At 35.9% G+C, this 19,046-nt stretch overlaps 2 protein-coding genes across 4 annotated transcripts in view; both read left to right on the top strand.

The window, feature by feature from the left end:
• Nucleotides 1-2,687: 2,687 nt before the first annotated feature.
• Nucleotides 2,688-3,326, top strand: LOC129246920 (proteasome maturation protein). The gene is made up of 3 exons (XM_054885665.1): nt 2,688-2,772; nt 2,834-3,054; nt 3,119-3,326. The coding sequence occupies exons 1-3, from the start codon at nt 2,770-2,772 to the stop codon at nt 3,270-3,272; spliced, it is 378 nt and encodes a 125-aa protein (XP_054741640.1). The 5' UTR covers nt 2,688-2,769; the 3' UTR covers nt 3,273-3,326.
• A 3,565-nt stretch (nt 3,327-6,891) lies between these two features.
• Nucleotides 6,892-19,046, top strand: part of LOC129246919 (lysosome-associated membrane glycoprotein 1) — a 30,423-nt gene continuing 18,268 nt past the window's right edge. The window contains exons 1-2 of one of the 3 annotated variants that reach the window (XM_054885663.1): nt 6,892-6,990; nt 7,137-7,332. In XM_054885663.1, coding sequence (XP_054741638.1) covers nt 7,269-7,332 — 64 coding nt within the window. In that variant the 5' untranslated portion in view covers nt 6,892-6,990; nt 7,137-7,268. Of the gene's footprint in view, nt 7,333-19,046 lie in introns of all 3 variants that reach the window. The other 2 variants (XM_054885664.1, XM_054885662.1) reach the window with 2 other exon arrangements.

Below are 19,046 nucleotides of genomic sequence, written 5' to 3'. Positions count from 1 at the left end.
AACCCAACTAATGAAAACGAAGTGCCGAGTGTTAAATTATTAAAGCAGAAATTATATATATTATAAAGCCTCCAAATGCAGTTTTTTTGCGCTTTTATGTGGAAGACGCCGTGGTAAGAGAGTGTGTGGGTGTGCGTATAATTTCTTCTGTTTGGTTGTTTCCATTCTTTCGCCTGCTATTCCGTGGAGAAAACAAACAAGTGACTCTCCTTCATTTTTTTTTTTTTCGTTTATTCATAGGCTATAACGGCATAGGGAATTCGGGTCTTATTCTTGATCTTATCTTAAGTTTTTCCAACATCTTGAAGAGCCCATAGTTTTGCCCAGTTACAATAACAACCAACACAGTTCAGATCAGTTTACCAGAATACATAAAAAAATCGCTTTTTAAGCATAGTGCGTAGCATAGTGGAATGAAAGGGCTAAATAAAAAACTGAAACTAAGCCGAGGAATACCAAGTCGAGTGCAATAAATACTAGTTTTTTCAGCATAGCTGAATGAACTGAATTCCTCTTAATTAATGTTGTTTTCTTTCTCATGTTCAAGGTACGGATTGAACGGACAGGTAAAAACTTTGAAAATGGCTCAAATTTAATTTCCAAAAAAAATGATTGTAAGGTGCAACTAAATAAATTAAAACTTAATTAAATACAAGTTGCCGTTGAGATATTTGTGGTTTTGATTTTCTTTTGTTATTTCCTTTGTCAACCTAAAAACATTAGTTTTTACAATTGTTAAACAACTTTCTGGAACCTGTGATATTTTCAGCTGTACTTCCATGAAAGAAATAAAGATAAAAAAAGAGGTTGTCTGTAAAGTCGGTTTACTGAGGATAGTTTAACGTGACAACGTCATAAGAAAATATTGATGGAATGGTTGCAATTTTCAAAACAAAATTTTAATTTTATTTGTTTGATAGATATTTTGTATGGATATAGAGGAGGAGGTAAATGGAATTGAAATGGAATAGGTCAAGTTACAATTACACAAACGTGGAAAATGACGAAACATTTATCAAATTCATGAAATATATCTTCAATTTCGATTGTGCATCAGACGTTAATAAGTCAACAACACTAAGAGGCACCATCATCGATTTGCCTTTTTCAAGACACTTTACACTCGAAACACTCCCTTTCATTTCTTACTTTTTCTATCATCGTCCTATTCTCAACAGAGAAATGGTTCATTACCATGCACACATGAAGAAGGCATATGCAAATACAAGTATGTGAATTTATATGCAAATGCGCATATACATACATATATATGCTCACTCAAGTGGGACAGAGCCAGATGTCGAACGTTGCCGAACGCGGGGGCCGATTGTGCTCTTTGTCGTTCGTTCCGCGCTCTCGCTTGCAGTTCAAGCACATTAGCTTACATTTGCTTGCGTACGGAATAGATTCGTATATTTGATATGTCCATATGACTTGTATGCATCTTTACATATAGATTTGTTCTTTTTGAAAATTGCGCGAAATTGTATATGTATATGCATGTTTATATACACATATGTATTAGTATACAACATATCTTAAAGGTATATGGTAAATATTACCATACATTTTTCATATATAATAAAAATATTAATGATAATAACATTAAAACAACAGATGCTATTAACAAACTTGGTTTTATTTTAAATTCTTCAAGTAAATCAAATTAATAATAATCAATAAGAAGGCATATGCAAATACAAATACGTGAATTGATATATGTACATATGCGCATATACATACATATATACGCTCACTTAAGTAGGAGAGAGCAAGATGTCGAACGGTGCCGTTCGTTTGCTTTGTTCGTTCCGCGCTTTCGCTATCAGTTCATTCAAGGTAACGGCAATGAGCAAGGTAACGACAAATGAGCAAGGTAACACTAATGAGCAAGGTAACGACACATTTTTTCGTGCGTGCAGCCGGCTAAATCGAATTATAAGACGTTATCACGTCAATAACCCTCATCAGTCCAACTCCGGCTATGCAATACACAGTATTTTTGCGTCGAACTCCTTTCCGCGTTAAAACCATTGTACCCAAAATTAAAACATCATATGCGTGTATGTAGTAAGGACGCACAATAACCCCCATCCCCATCATTAACACTAAACTTAAATACTTAATTTTTGTTCATATTTTTGTTTCATTTGCAGACATCCGGCAACACCATACTGTTGTTATTCCACTCTTCTTCTTATTCGCGTTTAAAATTGTAAAATGATTGCATGGACAAATGAATTTGTATTTAATTTTAATAAAAGCAATTCGGATATAAGCATAAAAATAAATAAAAACACGCGTGTGAGTGTATACCTATTTGGTGAATTTTAGTGAAGTGTTAAAAAATATATAGTGTAATGTGCCAAATTATAGTGAAGCTCCCGAGGGCATTTTGAAGGCAAATAATTACAAAATTATTATTTCCCGAATAATTTGGAGTTATAAAGAGTGTTCCCTAACACCTCACTAACATCTCCACCAAGTTTCATTAATAAAAACATTATAGTTTGCCAAAAATTGCCCAATATACATTGTTCTAAATTCCAGCCATAAAATTGTCTAAAACGAGTTTTCAAATTAATTACTTATGTCAAGTTAAGTTGCGCAAATTAAGTCAAATCTAATTGAGCATTAAAACTTTTACTTTTGCCTAAGCTGGCAGCACTCTAATACGAAATGTCATACTGGTTTCTATACAAATGATTTGGCAGCACCATTCGGAATTTGTATTGTCATTCAGCACCGCAAAAATTACCAAATAACAAAATGGTAAGGAATTTATAGTTTTACGAATTTTATAGTACAAATAATTTTCTAAATATTTAAACAGGAATCTGCACCTAAAATTATTGATGCTTCACCAAATTGGGCTGCACCCGTTCACAAAAATGCATTGATGCAGACAACCTCAAAGGTGCCTGTGGATGGGACCGAAAACGTTTGGTTAATGCAAGTAGCGCGCAACAGGGAAGGACAGGGAGTGCCTCTAAAGATGGCTATGGAATTGCATGCAGCCAATCAAGTTGGCCGACTTCCTTTCCTAAATTCGAGGTGAGTGGACGGTGTTACTTCAATGGCTCAAATTAATCGCATCATTCTAATATACCACATATAGCAATATGATGCGCGATGTGCTTCTGGGTAGGGATGAAATGATTGACTTCTCTGATATACTCGGCAATCCAGAACACTTTGAATTCCACAATGAACCACATGCTACCGTGGAAAAGATGCAGGAGCGTAAATCAAACTATAACGGGATGTGGTGAAACAACATTCTCATGTGTTTTTTCATAAATATATAGATATAGCTGTAATATGCACACATTTTCTTTTATCTGGAATAGGACGTAAACAAGATTTTATACAAAATAACATTTCACAGTAAACTTAAAGCATCGCGTTGTTTACATCGAAACTAAGTCTTTCCAAAAAGGTGTTTCACTGTTCGAATATCTGCCATATATTTTGAGCCGCATAATCGACAGCGTAGATAATAGATTTTTGGAAATATGTTCGATTGAATGGACTTTCTGTACATGTAAGTCATTGTTGCTGTTGTTGTAGCAGTGTACTAGGCCCTACCAGTGTCATGTAAATTACCGATCGTCTTGTTGTTGTTGTAGCAGTATCTTCGCCCTGTCAGTGTAGTGTAGTTACCGGTCGTCTTCGTCTAGCTCATCTAACGGTAGGCCCAGGAAACTAGCTGTTTCGACGGTTTGGGTCCAGAGGTGTTAAGATGAGTGGGTTTTATAGGGCATGTGAAAAGGTGGTTAGTGTCGTGCGGGGTGCCTTCACATGCTACAGTATCCAGAACGTAATTGTGCCAAAGTTACGCGGGACTCTCGGGGAAGCTGGAGCTCTTCATCTGCGATAGGTGGTGGTTGGACTCCGATAACGGCATTCGGGGGTCGGGAGCTTAAGAAGCTGGTAAGGGTCTCCCGATGAATGTCGTTTATGGCCTGTCTGTACACTGTCTGATCCTGGAGTGGTCTGTCCGTTTTTTCCTGGATCTCGTCCACGTAATTAAGGAGATGTCTCCTGATGTGCCTGGGAGGTGGCTCAGGCACAAGCAGGTGTCTGCATGGGTGAGGCCTGCGGTAACACCCTAGCAGGAACTGCTTGCCAAGCATTTTGTTGTGCTCCTTTACAGGGAGCATGTGAGCCTCGTCGTTCAGGTGTTGGATTGAGGGCATCAGGAGACATCCTGTCGCGGTCCTAATAGTAGTATTTTGGCAGGTCTGGAGCTTCGTCCACTGCGTATCACTGGTTCCAGGCGACCAGGCAGGCACAGCCTAGTTTAGAACCGGTCGGCCTATTGCTTTGAAGGTCGACAGCAACATTTCTTTGTCTTTGCCCCAAGTGCTGCCGGCAAGCGACTTGAGGACCTTGTTGCGATTCTGTACTCTCTTTGCAATAGCGGTTGTGTGCGCTGAGAAGGAGAGCAAGCTGTCAAAGGTGACTCCCAATATTCTTGGGTTATTTACCCTCGGTATTGGGGTATCATCGACGTGCACCTGAAGTTGCAGCTTGACCTCCTTTGTCCAGGTGGTGAAAAGGGTCGCCGTAGATTTAGTGGGAGAAAGTTTTAAGTTTCTCGCAGTGAAGAAGCGAGAAAGGCGGGCGAGGTAGTCGTTTACTTTGGCGCATAGGCCATCAATGTCATTGCCCGATGGCATCGTGCAGTCGTCGGCATATGAGACCAGTGAGACTCCCTCTGGTGGCTGGGGGAGTTTCGAAATATAGAAATTAAAAAGCAAGGGTGAAAGGACACTACCCTGTGGTACTCCTTGCTTTATTTTTCTCTGTTTTGAAGTTTGGTCTCGAAATATCTCCGACGAGTGACGACCACACAGGTAGTTCGCGGTCCACCTCTTCAGCCCTGGCGGGAGTGTCGACTGTAAAATGTCATCTAGTAGGGTGGCGGGGCTGACTGTCGAAAGCCTTTTGTAGGTCCAACGCTACCGGTCGTCTTCGTCTAGCTCATTTAACGGTGGGCTCATGAAACACGCTGTTTCGTCAGGTCGGGTCCAGAGCGAGAGTAGTGTTGGGTGAGTGGGTTTAAGAGGGCTAAAGAACTAGACCTAGCCTATCTGTACTTGCAAGTTGAATATATTGGCCAATTTAAGAAAATCAAAACAAATTGGAAGAATTGTCAGGAACATTAGTTACTTGAATAACTTCGTTCCACCACAGAGAGTTCTACGTATTTAGAGCGACCCGGATTCGTTCCCACGGCAGCCGGTTCTACGTAATCGAAACGACCCAGTTTTATATCCGGCCAAGGACTGTCATTTCAGCAGCATTCCCAGTATATGTATGGAGATTGTTTATGCTGCGGCAACAACAACTCGAATGACTTGCTTTTTTATGCTGGTAGATCTTCAATCATGAAGGTGAGAATATGCCGTTACTTTGAAAGTTGTACAGTAAACGAAAGTATTCGCTGAAATTCAAATGAGGAATTATTCGCTCCCAACCGAGACACATGAAACATATAACAGCAGTAGAGTCGTAATTTTAGTTTTTTTTATATTTATTTGGTCCCTAAATATCAAATTTTGTTTAAGTTCCTCAAAGTTATCAATATTTGTTTATAGATTTTACACACTAGGGACCAAAAGTATAGACCAAATACTCGTTGTTTTTGCCCTACTGCTGCTATCAGTTTAATGATTAATTTAAGATTCAATTAATATTACAATATATTGGTGAAATATGTTGGGTGGGTGTTAATTAGTGTTATTCCAATACGAGTAGGTACTCGATACTTTATTAAAGCACTGAGTATTTTTTGTATTCAAGTCTTCATGCAAGTACTCAAGTGTGTCGAGGGGCGACCGCTTTTAAACAACTTTTTCTATCATTTGATATAGCATGCCCAGATATTCGAGTCTGGACTCTTCTGAATGGTAGTCACACACGAACTCATTGGACTACGACGGCTGCCTGCTAAGTAGAATTCCGTATTATCATTGCTAAAATTACAACTTTGGATCGTGGGTTCAAACGCATTCACTGCAGATTCCAGATTCCATTAATAAAAATTAGCCCAGAAGATGAGAAAGCTTGTTAAGGTTGAAGCTCTCAATATTCCAAGCATGTTATGATTTTTGAGAATATCGGCGAGGTCTGGTGCTTAGGTACAAAAGACGAAAAACATCCTGAAAAATGTTGGATATATAAAGCGGTACCAATTCTGGCCTTTAAGTGAAACCCGTGAGAAGAAAGGAAAGATCTTAAACACACATTTCCAGCTCTTTAAGTTATAACAAAGAGGTTTCTCTGTGTGAATTTTGGAATGAGCTCGGCACGAGAAATACCGATTACTTCTCTTCGATACTTTTAACAAGTATCAGGTGTTTTTTAAGAGCATGGTAACTTAAAATGATAATACAAAGGAAATATTTTTGAAATAAATTTTTGTTTTTTATTATAATCTGGTAATTTCATGGCATTTATTTTTTGAATATGATATCCGGCATATGTCCACCCCGGCTAAGAGAATTTAAATTTCAAAACAATGTCAAACTACAAAAATGTATATTACCGTCAATTAGACAATGGGAAAAATCAATGAAATGCATGAATTATATCTGTATAACGCATTAGTACGGATAAGTTTTTCTCTAAAGAAACTCGCTTACACGCAAAAAAAATTCTCATCTACATACGAGTTCTTTTTTGTATTGTGGTACAATACTATTATTGTATTTTATTGTAACTTCTATTAACGTTCGGTACAATTCTCTTGTGCGTGAACAAGCCCATAATTTTATTTCAGAGCGTGTTCATCACGCCAGTCCCTTGTAAACTTTTGACACTTTTTTCGTCTCCAGATGGCGCTGACTCGCTGAATCAGCTGAATCATTCGTTCCGTTCGCCAATTGTTGTTGCATTTCGCACAGCACTTAAGTACGTGAAGAAGCAGCAAGAACAAAAGACGTAGAAAATTTCTAAGAGCCTAGAGAAATTGAAGTTAGAACAGTAATAAAATTGTATTTTTACTATTGAAAATAAATACATAAAGCTACAGAATTTAGCAAATCAATTTATTACACAAGAAAGCGAACACAATTAGTATTTGGCTTAGTTTAGAGAGAATTTATTAAATTTCGTTTTCATGTAAACAGCACATATCGGAGGTATACCAAAAAAATAATCCTGCAAATCGTCGTGTTTCCACAAAAGTTACTACATAATTTCAAGTTGCTGCTGGAGTATTTATAAAGGGATAATTTGTGTAATTACGAGTGCTAACTAAAATGTTTCATAATAAATTTGTGACGTTGGCTTTCTTGCTGAGCGTTTTTAGCGCTTTAGTTTGTGGTGAGTAATTGTAATAATTATTGTAGCACTGAATGTATTTCTACCATTAATCTAAGGAATCTGCATATATTTTATAGTGAATTTCACTATATAATCTAAGTTTCAAGTAATTGCGCAAATACATTTTTCTAATTTGATTATGAGCCTGCTGTTTATGCACGAATCTACAGTATTGGCGCAGCTGCTTTTGTGTGGCTGTTCGTGGTTTTCGTTGTTTTTTTCGTCAACCATCGTCGGACCAGTTTTGCTATTGTTGCTTTTATTTTTTTCTAAACGGCTTATTTATTTATTTTTGCAATGCTTTTTTTTGTACGTGTTTTTAATTAGTCATGTAGGAACAAAAGAAAAAAGGGTTTGCGAAAGCCAGCTGTCAGCAAGTGACGATAGCGGTAATCGGGAATGTCGCTAGCCTGCACCGCCTCCACTGGTGCATGAAGTGTAGCTGCTGCTGTTATCGATAGAGGTTTTTTTTCGTTGAAATGCTGGAAGATTTATGGCGAAATGAATTAATTCAATTATAATGTTGACGGCATATTAAATGGTGCGCGTAGCAAAGATACTCTTTCATTTTATAAAGATTTACATGCAATGTAATGTAATGAGAAAGAAATTTAACAGTTGAAGGACGCTTAATCTGGTTAAATAGATAAATAGATTTTCTGTGGGGCACATGGAAAAATTTATTAAAATAAGTCAAGGGAGGTACAAATAGTTGCCTATTGGTCTTAATGATTTTTTTTTCACCGTTCAAAAGTTATTAACAAAAAAATCTTGTGTAAGGCAGCTCTTTTTTCTATCCCTAAATATGTAAAGAAAATAAACTTAACTTTTTTTTTACATAGTATACTATTATTATTATGTTTATTCTTCCCCTTATCTCATACATATCAAATCTACATCAACATAGGGGGAAAGCGTAGAGGGAATGTTTTAAGCAGTTACAATACCAGTAAGCGCTCTTATTTTTTGTTATCGCTATTTTAAAGCTAGGCAATTAGCACCTGCATATCACATACCCTCCGGAGCCAATTTCTATTTTTGCCAATTTTGTTTTGCTAGACACCAAATAACTGGATTTTTACCGTCTAATATTTATCACAGTTTGAGTGAAGTAAATAAGTGACTATATACTATGTATGTATGCATTTACGTACATAGGTACCCTGAAATCAAAACTATTTATTCTGAACTACCTCACTATCAGTTTGTTGTTTAACTGAAGTGTGGTTCCTCTTCTATTTTTTTTTCAATGACAGCGGAGGTTATTTTTTAACATGGCGGTGCCCCACGTAATGTCAATTGCTAGTCTATGTATGTATGTATCAGCCAAGTAATATTTAACGATTTAGAGAATAGTCTGCAACATTCTTATACCAGTTAACGAACTAGTTAATAATGGGGTAAAAGAAGCATTTGCTTCAGTCCATCAACTTTTATATACATATGTATTGATTTGTATGAATTGCATTGTATGAATGCATGTATGCATTCTCATTTGCAGTAATAGAATAATATTTGTACGGCATAAACTCATAATTCCTCATTTTTCAACTAGCGACCTTCTAGTCATTCTCGAACTAGTATGACTTCCAATAAGTATCAATTCATGCACTAAGAATGTTGACCAATGTGTGTGATGAGCATCAATTTGCCACTGACAAGGCGCGTGACTTTGGCATCGTTTCCGAAGTTTGATGACAGAATGTTGTGAATCCATCTTATAAAAGGTAACACTGTCGCAATTATTACAGCTCGAACTCACTTCTATCTGCAAACAAAAAAAAAAAATAAAATTTAAAGCAGATTTTTAATTTTTTTGCCAGTAATGACCTGTTTATTAGCTTTTAGTTATGTAAAATCAAGCTGAACAGATTCATCCACTGTTATGGAAAAATTAACTTAGCTCCATAAAGAAAAATAAAAGTATTTTAAAGAGTTCACTGTGTGGCAACTGATTTTTATCTACATCTATACATATGGATGTATGTACATATTTGGAGATTAAGCAGCAAGAAAGATGCTGATGTTGGAATTTATACAAGCAAACCAATTAATGAGAAAGTGGTTTCGTTTTTGTTTACACATTAATTTATTTATGTTTATGTAATTTAAGAACTAGCGACATAAACATAAAGATCTGTGTACATAAAAGTGACATTTTTGAATTAATTTGTATATTTGCGTCCATTAATATAAAAGTGTTGGCTTTATGAGCTTTGAATTTTATGATACATATTTCTGATAAAAATATTTGTCATTCCCGGGTACTGAACTTTTGACAGCACAGCATCACTTGGGAACCTGCTTTTAAAATTTAGAATCTCGTTCATCCAATTTTAAAATTAGAACGACTTTTAAGAGAAGAAGCACATTTAAAGTTGACTATAACAGAATTAATTTTTTTTTATTTGTTTTCAATTACGTGTAATTTTATTTGGATATTTGAGAAAAAATTTAAATAAATTTTATTGATATTAATTTACAAAAAAAAAAAAAATTCCATACTTAACTGGTAGAAAGTGCAAAGTCGGAACAGGGTGGTCTATCTAGCGTTTAGAATTTGATCTATAAATTGATTGTGACAGCTAAAATAGCATCCGTGATGTGTCGCAAAATTTAGTTTATTTGGCGAAATGGGCCGCTTTTTAATTGAAAGAAATTTGCCCAACGGTCTAAAGAAAGTAAAGGGTGATCATTTTAGAGGCATCGGATTTTAAATTGAAATAAAACAAAGAAAAATTCTTTGGGCAATTATTTTTAAAGACAATCTCTTTCAAATGTTGACCGCAACTGCACCGTATTTCGGCCGTCCGTAAAGACCAATTTTGAATGACTCGCTGGAGAACTTTGTAGGGTATCTCGTGAATAACTATAGTAATGTGGGCTTCTAATACCTCAATCGAAGCTGGTGTATCCATAAAGCATTTAGATTTTACCTACTGCCCCAAATAAAAGTCAAAAGGTGTGATATCATACGATCCTGGTGACCAATCCACTGGTCCCAGATAGGAGATAAATTGCTTACCGAAACGATGAAACGTTGATAAAATGTCAATGAATACTGAAAAAATTATGTATTTGTTTTGACAGTAATCACGATTGATCTGTCAAAAAAATTATATTCTAAGAAGTACCTGCAATCTAATCACCCTTTATAATAAATGCCAAAAACTCGCGAAAATGTGCTGAAAAATTTGACAGAATGGGGTATACTGTAAAGTCAGCCGCGGAATTTTTTATTATTTTTTTTAATATTCATGAGTCTTTTATTTATAGCCGAATGGAATTTCAAACGCTAGTAGCTCGTCCCGTATAAATTGTTTTTCAAAAGATCACAAAGCAACAAAAATACAATTTTGATTTAACTTCCCGAATCCCGTTCGTGCTATACCCATATAAGACCCGATTTATGTAGGGAAACATTTTGTTCGTGGTAGAAGGTCGCACGGGGAGTGGTTTTTGCTTCCCATACTGGCGATACGCTTTGTGTTTCTTATTCGTATGCTCAAATTTAAATAAGTAAACGCCAAAAGCAACGAATGTTGCCGAAAACAATTTTACCTGTGTGCCCGCGAATGAAACATCAAAAGACAATTTCCAGTGTCTCGCTTCCAAATGTCTCTGGTGTAAATCGGAACCAAGCAGTACAATTGATAATTTTTAGATAGTCCTTAACCTGCCAATGGGCACCTTTTTTAAAACCTTCGGTTGGGCACCTGGGTCTGGTTTTTTGTCGGGGATCTTTTTTAAAAGGTTATATCCATAAATCGATAGAAAATTAATTCTTAGGAAGCTACCTGGAAGCTAAAGTCGTTAGCTATAATAGAAATATGTTAAATTCAATTCAGAAATTTGTTAAAATGAAAAGGCTGGTCTGGCTAGAGCATTGTGCCTAACGTAGGGTTCATTCTTCCAAGTTTGCTGGGTTTCATACTTTATAAATGTGCGGATCGAGATATTGCTAGAGTGAATTTATAAAGTTACCAAGCAGTTTTTGAATTATCTTAATCCCAGTGCCATTTAGCAGAAAAGTTCTCTACTTTGTAGAGTCGTTTCAACAGTTTCGGATAAATTTAAAACCAAATATAGTATATTCGGGCAGGTTCTGTAATTCACTTTCGAGTGAAGTCACAGAAAACTATTTAAATTTTATGCATACATATCTATTGGTATAGATATATACGTACATACCTCTGTCCATAACCCTTTTTAAGTGCACAAATTTCTTTCCGCACATGCAAAAATATGTACATACATACATACTTTCATACTTAAGTACGTATATAAATACACATGCGATAATTATATATTATAGCTCGCCAACTACTTAAAGTCTGCGAATATTCTCGGCTTCGCTCTATGCCTCAGCCAACAAACCCTGCAATCAGCAGCAATCCTACTTATATGGACGTACGTATGTATGTATGTATGTCAAACTTGGTTGCCTTTTGGAAAATGCCTGCTCAACCATTTACTTTGTTTATTTACATACACACAAGTACGTATGCATTCCTATTTTCAATGCTTTGAGTTCTTTCGAACAATCTCTGCGGTTGTTAATCAGTTGTTAGGCCTCAATTTTCTTTGATTACATTTTCTCCGATTACATTGTATAAGTCTGTAACTACGTACACATATGTATGGATGTATGCAGCGCTTCTGATTCAACTAAAGATGAATGCAACTAGCAGCAGTCATGCAGCAGTTTAGCAAAAACAACTACACACATCCATAGTTAAAACGCCCACTGCTCGATGATGTTTTTGCTCAGATTTTCTTGAATGCACTTTGAGCTATTACATAAGGATTTTTACAATATAAATTCATATTTTTACTTGTTTATAAATAAACCGCATGCTTTTTGGACACTTTATATGTGTATGTACATACAAATATTTCACTTGTATATAGTACCTATAAATATGTATTCCATATATTTTAATCTAGTTAATAGGCAGAATTTCTTGATTTTTTGTTGCTAATCGCACTGCTATGGCTTCCATTCATCGATGCATTTTGTGCATTCAATCATTCTCAATTTAATTTAATCATTTTATGGACCAATATACTATGCATTAATTGCTGTCATTCAATTAGATCAGTTGCTGGATTCATATGAGATGATATACAAGGTGGCAGAAATTTATTCCTTCAATTTGGTTTTTGAATAACTTTTTTTTACCGAATACAAAAAAAAAACTAATTTTGAGTCACGCAAACCTTTATTTTGACCTTTCCGCGCTGCATTGCTTCCTATAGGGTGATTAAGTTTGCGGCACCTTGTACAAAATTTATCACGATATTTAGTATAAATACATATTTTTTGGGTGATTCCTTTTGCGCCACATGGATACGATTTATTTCGATATTTATACAAATACATTTTATACCGCAATGACGAGTCGATGAGCTGACTAAATCTAGTCATGCCTCGTTTAACTCCATAGTCTATAGATTTTAAAGTTATCTAGCAGAAGTTGCTAGTTGTAGTTGTAAAATTTTGCACTCAAATGGTCTATGAAATGGCACCCAAGAAAAGTGTTAAATTAGTTTGGTAGGCAGTGAATTACTCCGGGTCGTTTCGCAAAGGATGCCTAAAAGAGTTCGGAGAGACTTTGATTTGTGTACTGCCAAATATTTGGCGAAATCGAAATAAAAAGAAGTTTGAACTACGAGGCTCGATTCCTATTCCGGTTTTGCCATAACGATATAAGCGGTTATAATTTTTCTATTACATTTTTCTGTTATTGTCAAAATTGAAAAAAAAAAAATTGAGCAAAAACTCAACCTAGAAGTGAAATTGACATGCATTTTTTGTCAAACTCAAACGGAGTAAAAATATAATGAGACTCATTGTTAAACCACCAGCCGCAACTATGATAACCTAGACGTTTCCACGACAGTCGGTTCTACGTTACCGAAACGACCCGGATTTATATCCGGCAAAGGACTGTCACTCCAGCAGCATTCACCGTATGTAAGTATGGGGAATGTTTATGCTGCTACAACAACAACAACATGATGACCTGAGGATGATATTGTCGCGACGAGAGCTGGTGTAGGTTGAAACCGTCGTGCGACGCACACTTTTGAATCTTTTCAGGTTTGCCTCGCCTTTCGCTTTACAAAAATTATGACTCAACTGTAATGCTAGAGGTTAGTTGACAAATCGGCTCTTAATTACAGGTTTTGCTTAATTGCAAAAAAGGGGGAAAAGTGAAGGCTTCCAAAACTTTCAAAGCATTCTATCGGAAAATCAATTTTCCTGTGCTCACCATTCGATGAAATTCACGACAACGATAGATGTCGTCTTCGCACTAAGCAGGCAACTGTAAGCTGTTAGAATAACAAGCTTTTCAAAGCTCTTTTGCCACCAATTAATCTTGGAAGTTCTTGAGGCTCGCGAAAAGTATCTTTCATACAAATTATAGACAGTTTTCTCCCAACGCTCGAAAAGTTTCGAAGGTTTCGGCTGACATAGGCTTTTATTAAAGATTAATCCTTCATTGGTCACCCGGGTCTGGCCAGACTGGCTTTTTCCACTTTGGACGTGAATTTAAAATATTTCAATTATAGCTAACGACTTGAGCTTCCAGGTAGCTTACTAAAATTTATGGATATAACCTTTTAAAAAAGAATCCTGAAACAAGACGGAAAAGGTCAGACCCGGCTGCCCAGACCTTAAAAAAGGTGTCCAAGGGAGGCTTAAGGGAATTTCCTTTTTAGTTGATTCAACAACAAGTATCTAGCGTGGCTTCTATTTGTTGATGAATTCATATTTTGCATTTTCAAAATTGCTTTTTGTCTTCTAATATTCCCTTGTTTGAATGCTACAAATGCGCTTAGTTCTTACCGTAGCAACCCTCGCAACTTTATTATACACACATACTACCTATTAGTAAATTATACAAGTAAGTCTAGTTTCATAAATTTTTCTCCGCCACTGATTGTTACATAACTGTGTTGCGGGCTGCATTTAAAGGTCATCACTGTGGTATTGCACAACACTCGAACTCACATAATCATAGATGTATGTACGTATGGATATGTGTAATATTTAGCGGGAAATTGTTGGCATGCACAATTCGGGCCATCGAATGCCACACCCCACACAGCTGCCATGGCATTGAACTAGAACTCTGGGCGAACCACAGCTGAAATGCAGTTTTGTGGTTTGTAAGTTGGCATTAGGCTTCACACACACTAGTATATATGTATATGCATGCAGGTACAAGGTCCTTCAAGTTGGAGTTTCTTTGCAACACATATTTTGGATGGGAGTTCATTATCTGTTTATTTGACATACATACATTTATAGTAGTGGGTCCGCTCGAAGGTGCGGTAGTTTTTGATGAACCACCTATCGTTAATATCGATACAATAAAAAAATGCCGAACGTTATTGCAGGCTCTGTTGAACAATAATAACCACTGGAAATACCTTTTGGCGAAATAACGAATCCTATAGACAGGCCCGACGAGAGGGGGGGGGATCGGGTACTTTTTCCCCCGGGCCCGGAGTTTTCAGAGGGGCCCGGACTCGGGGGTAATTCCAAGAAATTTCCTGCTTGAAAAAATATAGTAAATAATACTTCTACCAGAGTTCCGTCACAGACTTTTTTTGGTGTCACCATATCGAATGTTATGATCACGATTACGAAGAATAAATATAATATGGTGATACAAAAGTGTATATTATTGAGCTCTTATTAAAATGGAACAGTTTATGCTACTGATTTATAAGTTAATTAATAACACAGTCCTGCGAGGGTGAGTTTCTAGAATGGCTGTACTTGTTTCTTGTAGTTTTTTATGCGCTGAAAACGAATAAAAAATTTTAACTTTTTGCAGCTGCGTTTTTTATTTCAGATCTGCTGAAGAGTTTTCTAAAATTCATTTTAATCGATATTTCATAATTAATTCTATCAAAAATTTTATCAATGAGTTTTTCAATGTTTAAATGTTATATTACAATAACATAATACGCATTTTGATAAATAAAAAAAATTTGAAGAGGCCCGCATCTCAAGTTTCCCCCGGGGCCCGAATACTCTCTCCACGGCCCTGCTCATAGATCTACAATTTCCATAGATGATTTCAATTATTTTTATGCAATTCTCGAGTAAAATCGGAACTTCTTTTATTAAGTTGCAGATTTTCTAATTAACATCGAATTGAGGCTGCTGTTGCTAACAAAACATTGCTAAAAACGAAACTTGAACTTAAAAGACCCTGTCCATATGCCTTTGCTTATATACTTTTATAGTGCATAGACATACATATGTATGTATGTGCATGCAATCTTCACATTTACTATATGCCAAGCGAGTGTATTATTTATCTACATATAAATATGTTCATTAGTGCTTTTGTGGGTCGAAGGCGTCAAAATTAGTATTTTTATTTATTTATTTTTATTGCGTTTTGTTTTTATAGGCGTATGTCTTTGTGTTATTGTTATTCGTTTATAGAGCTTTGTTAATCGCAATTTTTTTTTTATTTTGTATCAATTAACAGGGCAAGACTTTATTAGTAGTCGAGTTATGCTAACTCAATAATTTCCAACTATAGAATTAAAATAAGTTAAACACCTCCAGTTTATCCAGCTTCCTACCGCGATTAATATTCTAATAAAAACAATTGTTCGAAGGCGCCTTTGAAAGCTTCGGGGAATATACATTCGTAGGGAAAAAAATATTGCTCGATAATTTTGGCCTTAAGCCTGACCAGGTTATATGCGACATGCTGTTATGTTGTTGTTGTAGCAGCATAAACATTCCCCATACCTACATACGGGGAATGCTGCTGGAGTGACAGTCCTTGGCCGGATATAAATCCGGGTCGTTTCGGTAACATAGAACCGACTGTCGTGGAAACGACATACTGTTATGATTTTTGTTTACTGTAGAAAAGGGTCCTCAAGTGCAGGTGCATACTTGTAGTTGTTGCATGAGCAGACTACATGCACAACTATGTATGAAATAACAGCACTGTCGTATGGAGTACATTTTAATTGAAAAAAAGGTTATTAACCCCTTAGCCTACACGATATCTACCAATTGCGCGAGCTATAATACGCAAGAAATTCGTTCGCGCGCCGTGCCATTCAACTGTTCAGCCGTGTACCCGAACTGGCGCAAAGTGTATACTTTTCGTAACATATATATTTCAATGCAACGAAAGGAATTGTGAAATAATAAACAATGTTTAGGTACAAATAGTAATTTTAAGATGTCTAGGAAGTAATCATAATCAATTGATCACAAAGTCTTTACCACGAGTCAGACTCGTTGTTTTCGCTTATGGCACAAATTCTTTACCACGAGTCAGACTCGTGGCTATAGGCTAAAGGGTTAAGTTATTAAAAATGTTTGTCTTTCCACACTTCACCGCTAACCTCAAACTAATCTAATCTAAACTCACTAAACTCACTCTCTTGGTAATCGCGCTTGATACGCACTACATAAATTCAGTATGTTTAACTTTGGGCTAAGAAGACTTGGAAAGTAGCCGGCCGGTCAAATTCATGAAGGTCTCAAAGGCAAAGTTTCCGACAAGTAGAAAAATACATTACAAAATAAATAAATAATTGTTGCGTACACTTCTTCCACTTCCTCTGTGAATGCCCTGCCCTATGGAAGGACAGAATGTTAACCCTGGGCAAACCGCTGTTCGAGGGTCTCAAACAACTGTCTGTATTAGATGTCAACAACCTAATAAGGTTCCTAAACCGCACAGACTGGGTATAGTCATGCTGTAAATAACTGGCAATCAAGTTGGTAAAGAAGATGTGGCAACAAAACGGTGCGGAAGCGCTAGTTGGATTCTGGATGAATCACCATTCTAGCCAACCAAACAACACTTCTGTTAGAGGTTTGGCCGAGCTCCCCTCCTTTTTGTGGCGTGCGTCTTGTTGTTCCACAAATGGAGGGAGCTACAGTTTTCAGCCGACTCCGAACCTCAGATAATTTTTTTATTAGGAGCTTTTTCATGGCTGAAATACGTTCGGAGGTTTGGCATTGCCTACCGATAGGCGACCGCTATTAGGCAAATACATTACTATTGGGTAATTCACAAGGTTTTGTATGTTCTAAAGTTTTTAACATTTAAGAGGACTCAAGGACTGCTAACACTGCTTAAAGTACTCGAAAGCATAGCTAACTATTTTTTAATTGTTGTTCCCTCGACAGTCAGTTCTACGTTACCGGAACAACCCGGATTTGTATCCGGCCAAGGACTGTCACTCAGTATTCCCTGTACGTGTATGGGGAATATTTATGCTGCTACAATAACAACAGACACATTTTTTAACTGTGAAAAATCATAATAAGTCCTTTTCGGTAGTTTACGGACCCCCTAAATATACATTTAGCCGTTTAAAGATTATAACATAAAACAATACGACATTTATGATATCTTTGGGAATATTCAACCTATCCAAAAAATTAGAATGCGTTAAATATGTACGTGAATTAATCTAACAGTATAGGTATAAAATACACCGTATGTTTTTAATAACATTTTCATCCAGAAATATAGGGTGTGTTTTTAACTGCATGAAAACTATCGATATTGATAACAATGGTTTGACAGCTGAGAATGGCAAACTGACATTTGTGTTTAGTAGTATTCGGTAAGTCATCATGCATCGGCTAACGCCAATGCTTAAAAAGTGTGAAATTTTTTTGTTTTAATAAATCTGTTCGCGAAGTTCATAGAGCTCTGGCGGCAGCATTGGCGGCATTTGTTTCCAAAAATATCGATAACAATGGTTTGACAGCTGAGAATGGCAAACTGGCATTTCTGTTTAGTAGTATTCGGTAAGTCATCATGCATCGGTTAACGCCAATGCTTAAAAAGTGTGAAATTTTTTTGTTTTTAATAAATCTGTTCGCAAAGTTCATAGAGCTCTGGCGGCAGCATTGGCGGCATTTGTTTCCAAAAATGAATCAGTTAAACAGCGACGACATTTGGTTCCAACAGAAATGCGCAATTTGCCATACAGTGCACCTAATAATCGATTTGTTCTAATATTCAAGCCACCATTGACGCCATTTGGCCAGATTTATTCGAAAAAGTAGTCAAAAATGGGATTGATCGTAACTCGTAGATTCGGCGGACATATTCCAGATTTCATATTCAAAAAATTAATGCTATGCAACTATCTATCAAATTATAATACAAAATTTATTCCAACAATATTTCTGTTTTGTATTATCATTTTAAGTTCTAAAGCACTTAAAAAGACACCCGATGTATTAAAATTGAATTGACACCTAACTAAAAACTTGAAATTCATATTTAATGAAGTTAATAAAAATTTTACGATATTGATAACAAACGACAGTTTTCTGAAAAAGCGTTCATCTAGACACAGTTATTAAATAAAAATAATAACTAAATAAAAAACAAAATATTTTAGATAAATTTTGTAAAAAAAATTTTTCAGTGAAGGATCAACTTTTATAAGAAAACTTTTTTATTAATTTTTTTCTAATTAATTCTTTTTAAGTGTTTCTTGTAATTTATAATTTTTTCTCAATCGTTAAAACACAAATTTCGAAAATGATTTCAAGCCAAATATATTTAAAACTTTAACAGTAGCGGGCTGACACCTTTTTATGCAACAAATATTCTTATAGATGTATAAAAAAATAATAAAAAAATGTAATAAAACTCTATAATGACGGCATCAAAGAAGATTAATTTAAAAAG

This window comes from Anastrepha obliqua, chromosome 5 (assembly GCF_027943255.1).
Source record: "Anastrepha obliqua isolate idAnaObli1 chromosome 5, idAnaObli1_1.0, whole genome shotgun sequence".
Taxonomy (NCBI): Eukaryota; Metazoa; Arthropoda; class Insecta; order Diptera; family Tephritidae; genus Anastrepha; species Anastrepha obliqua.
This window is presented reverse-complemented; position numbering and strand designations above follow the sequence as displayed.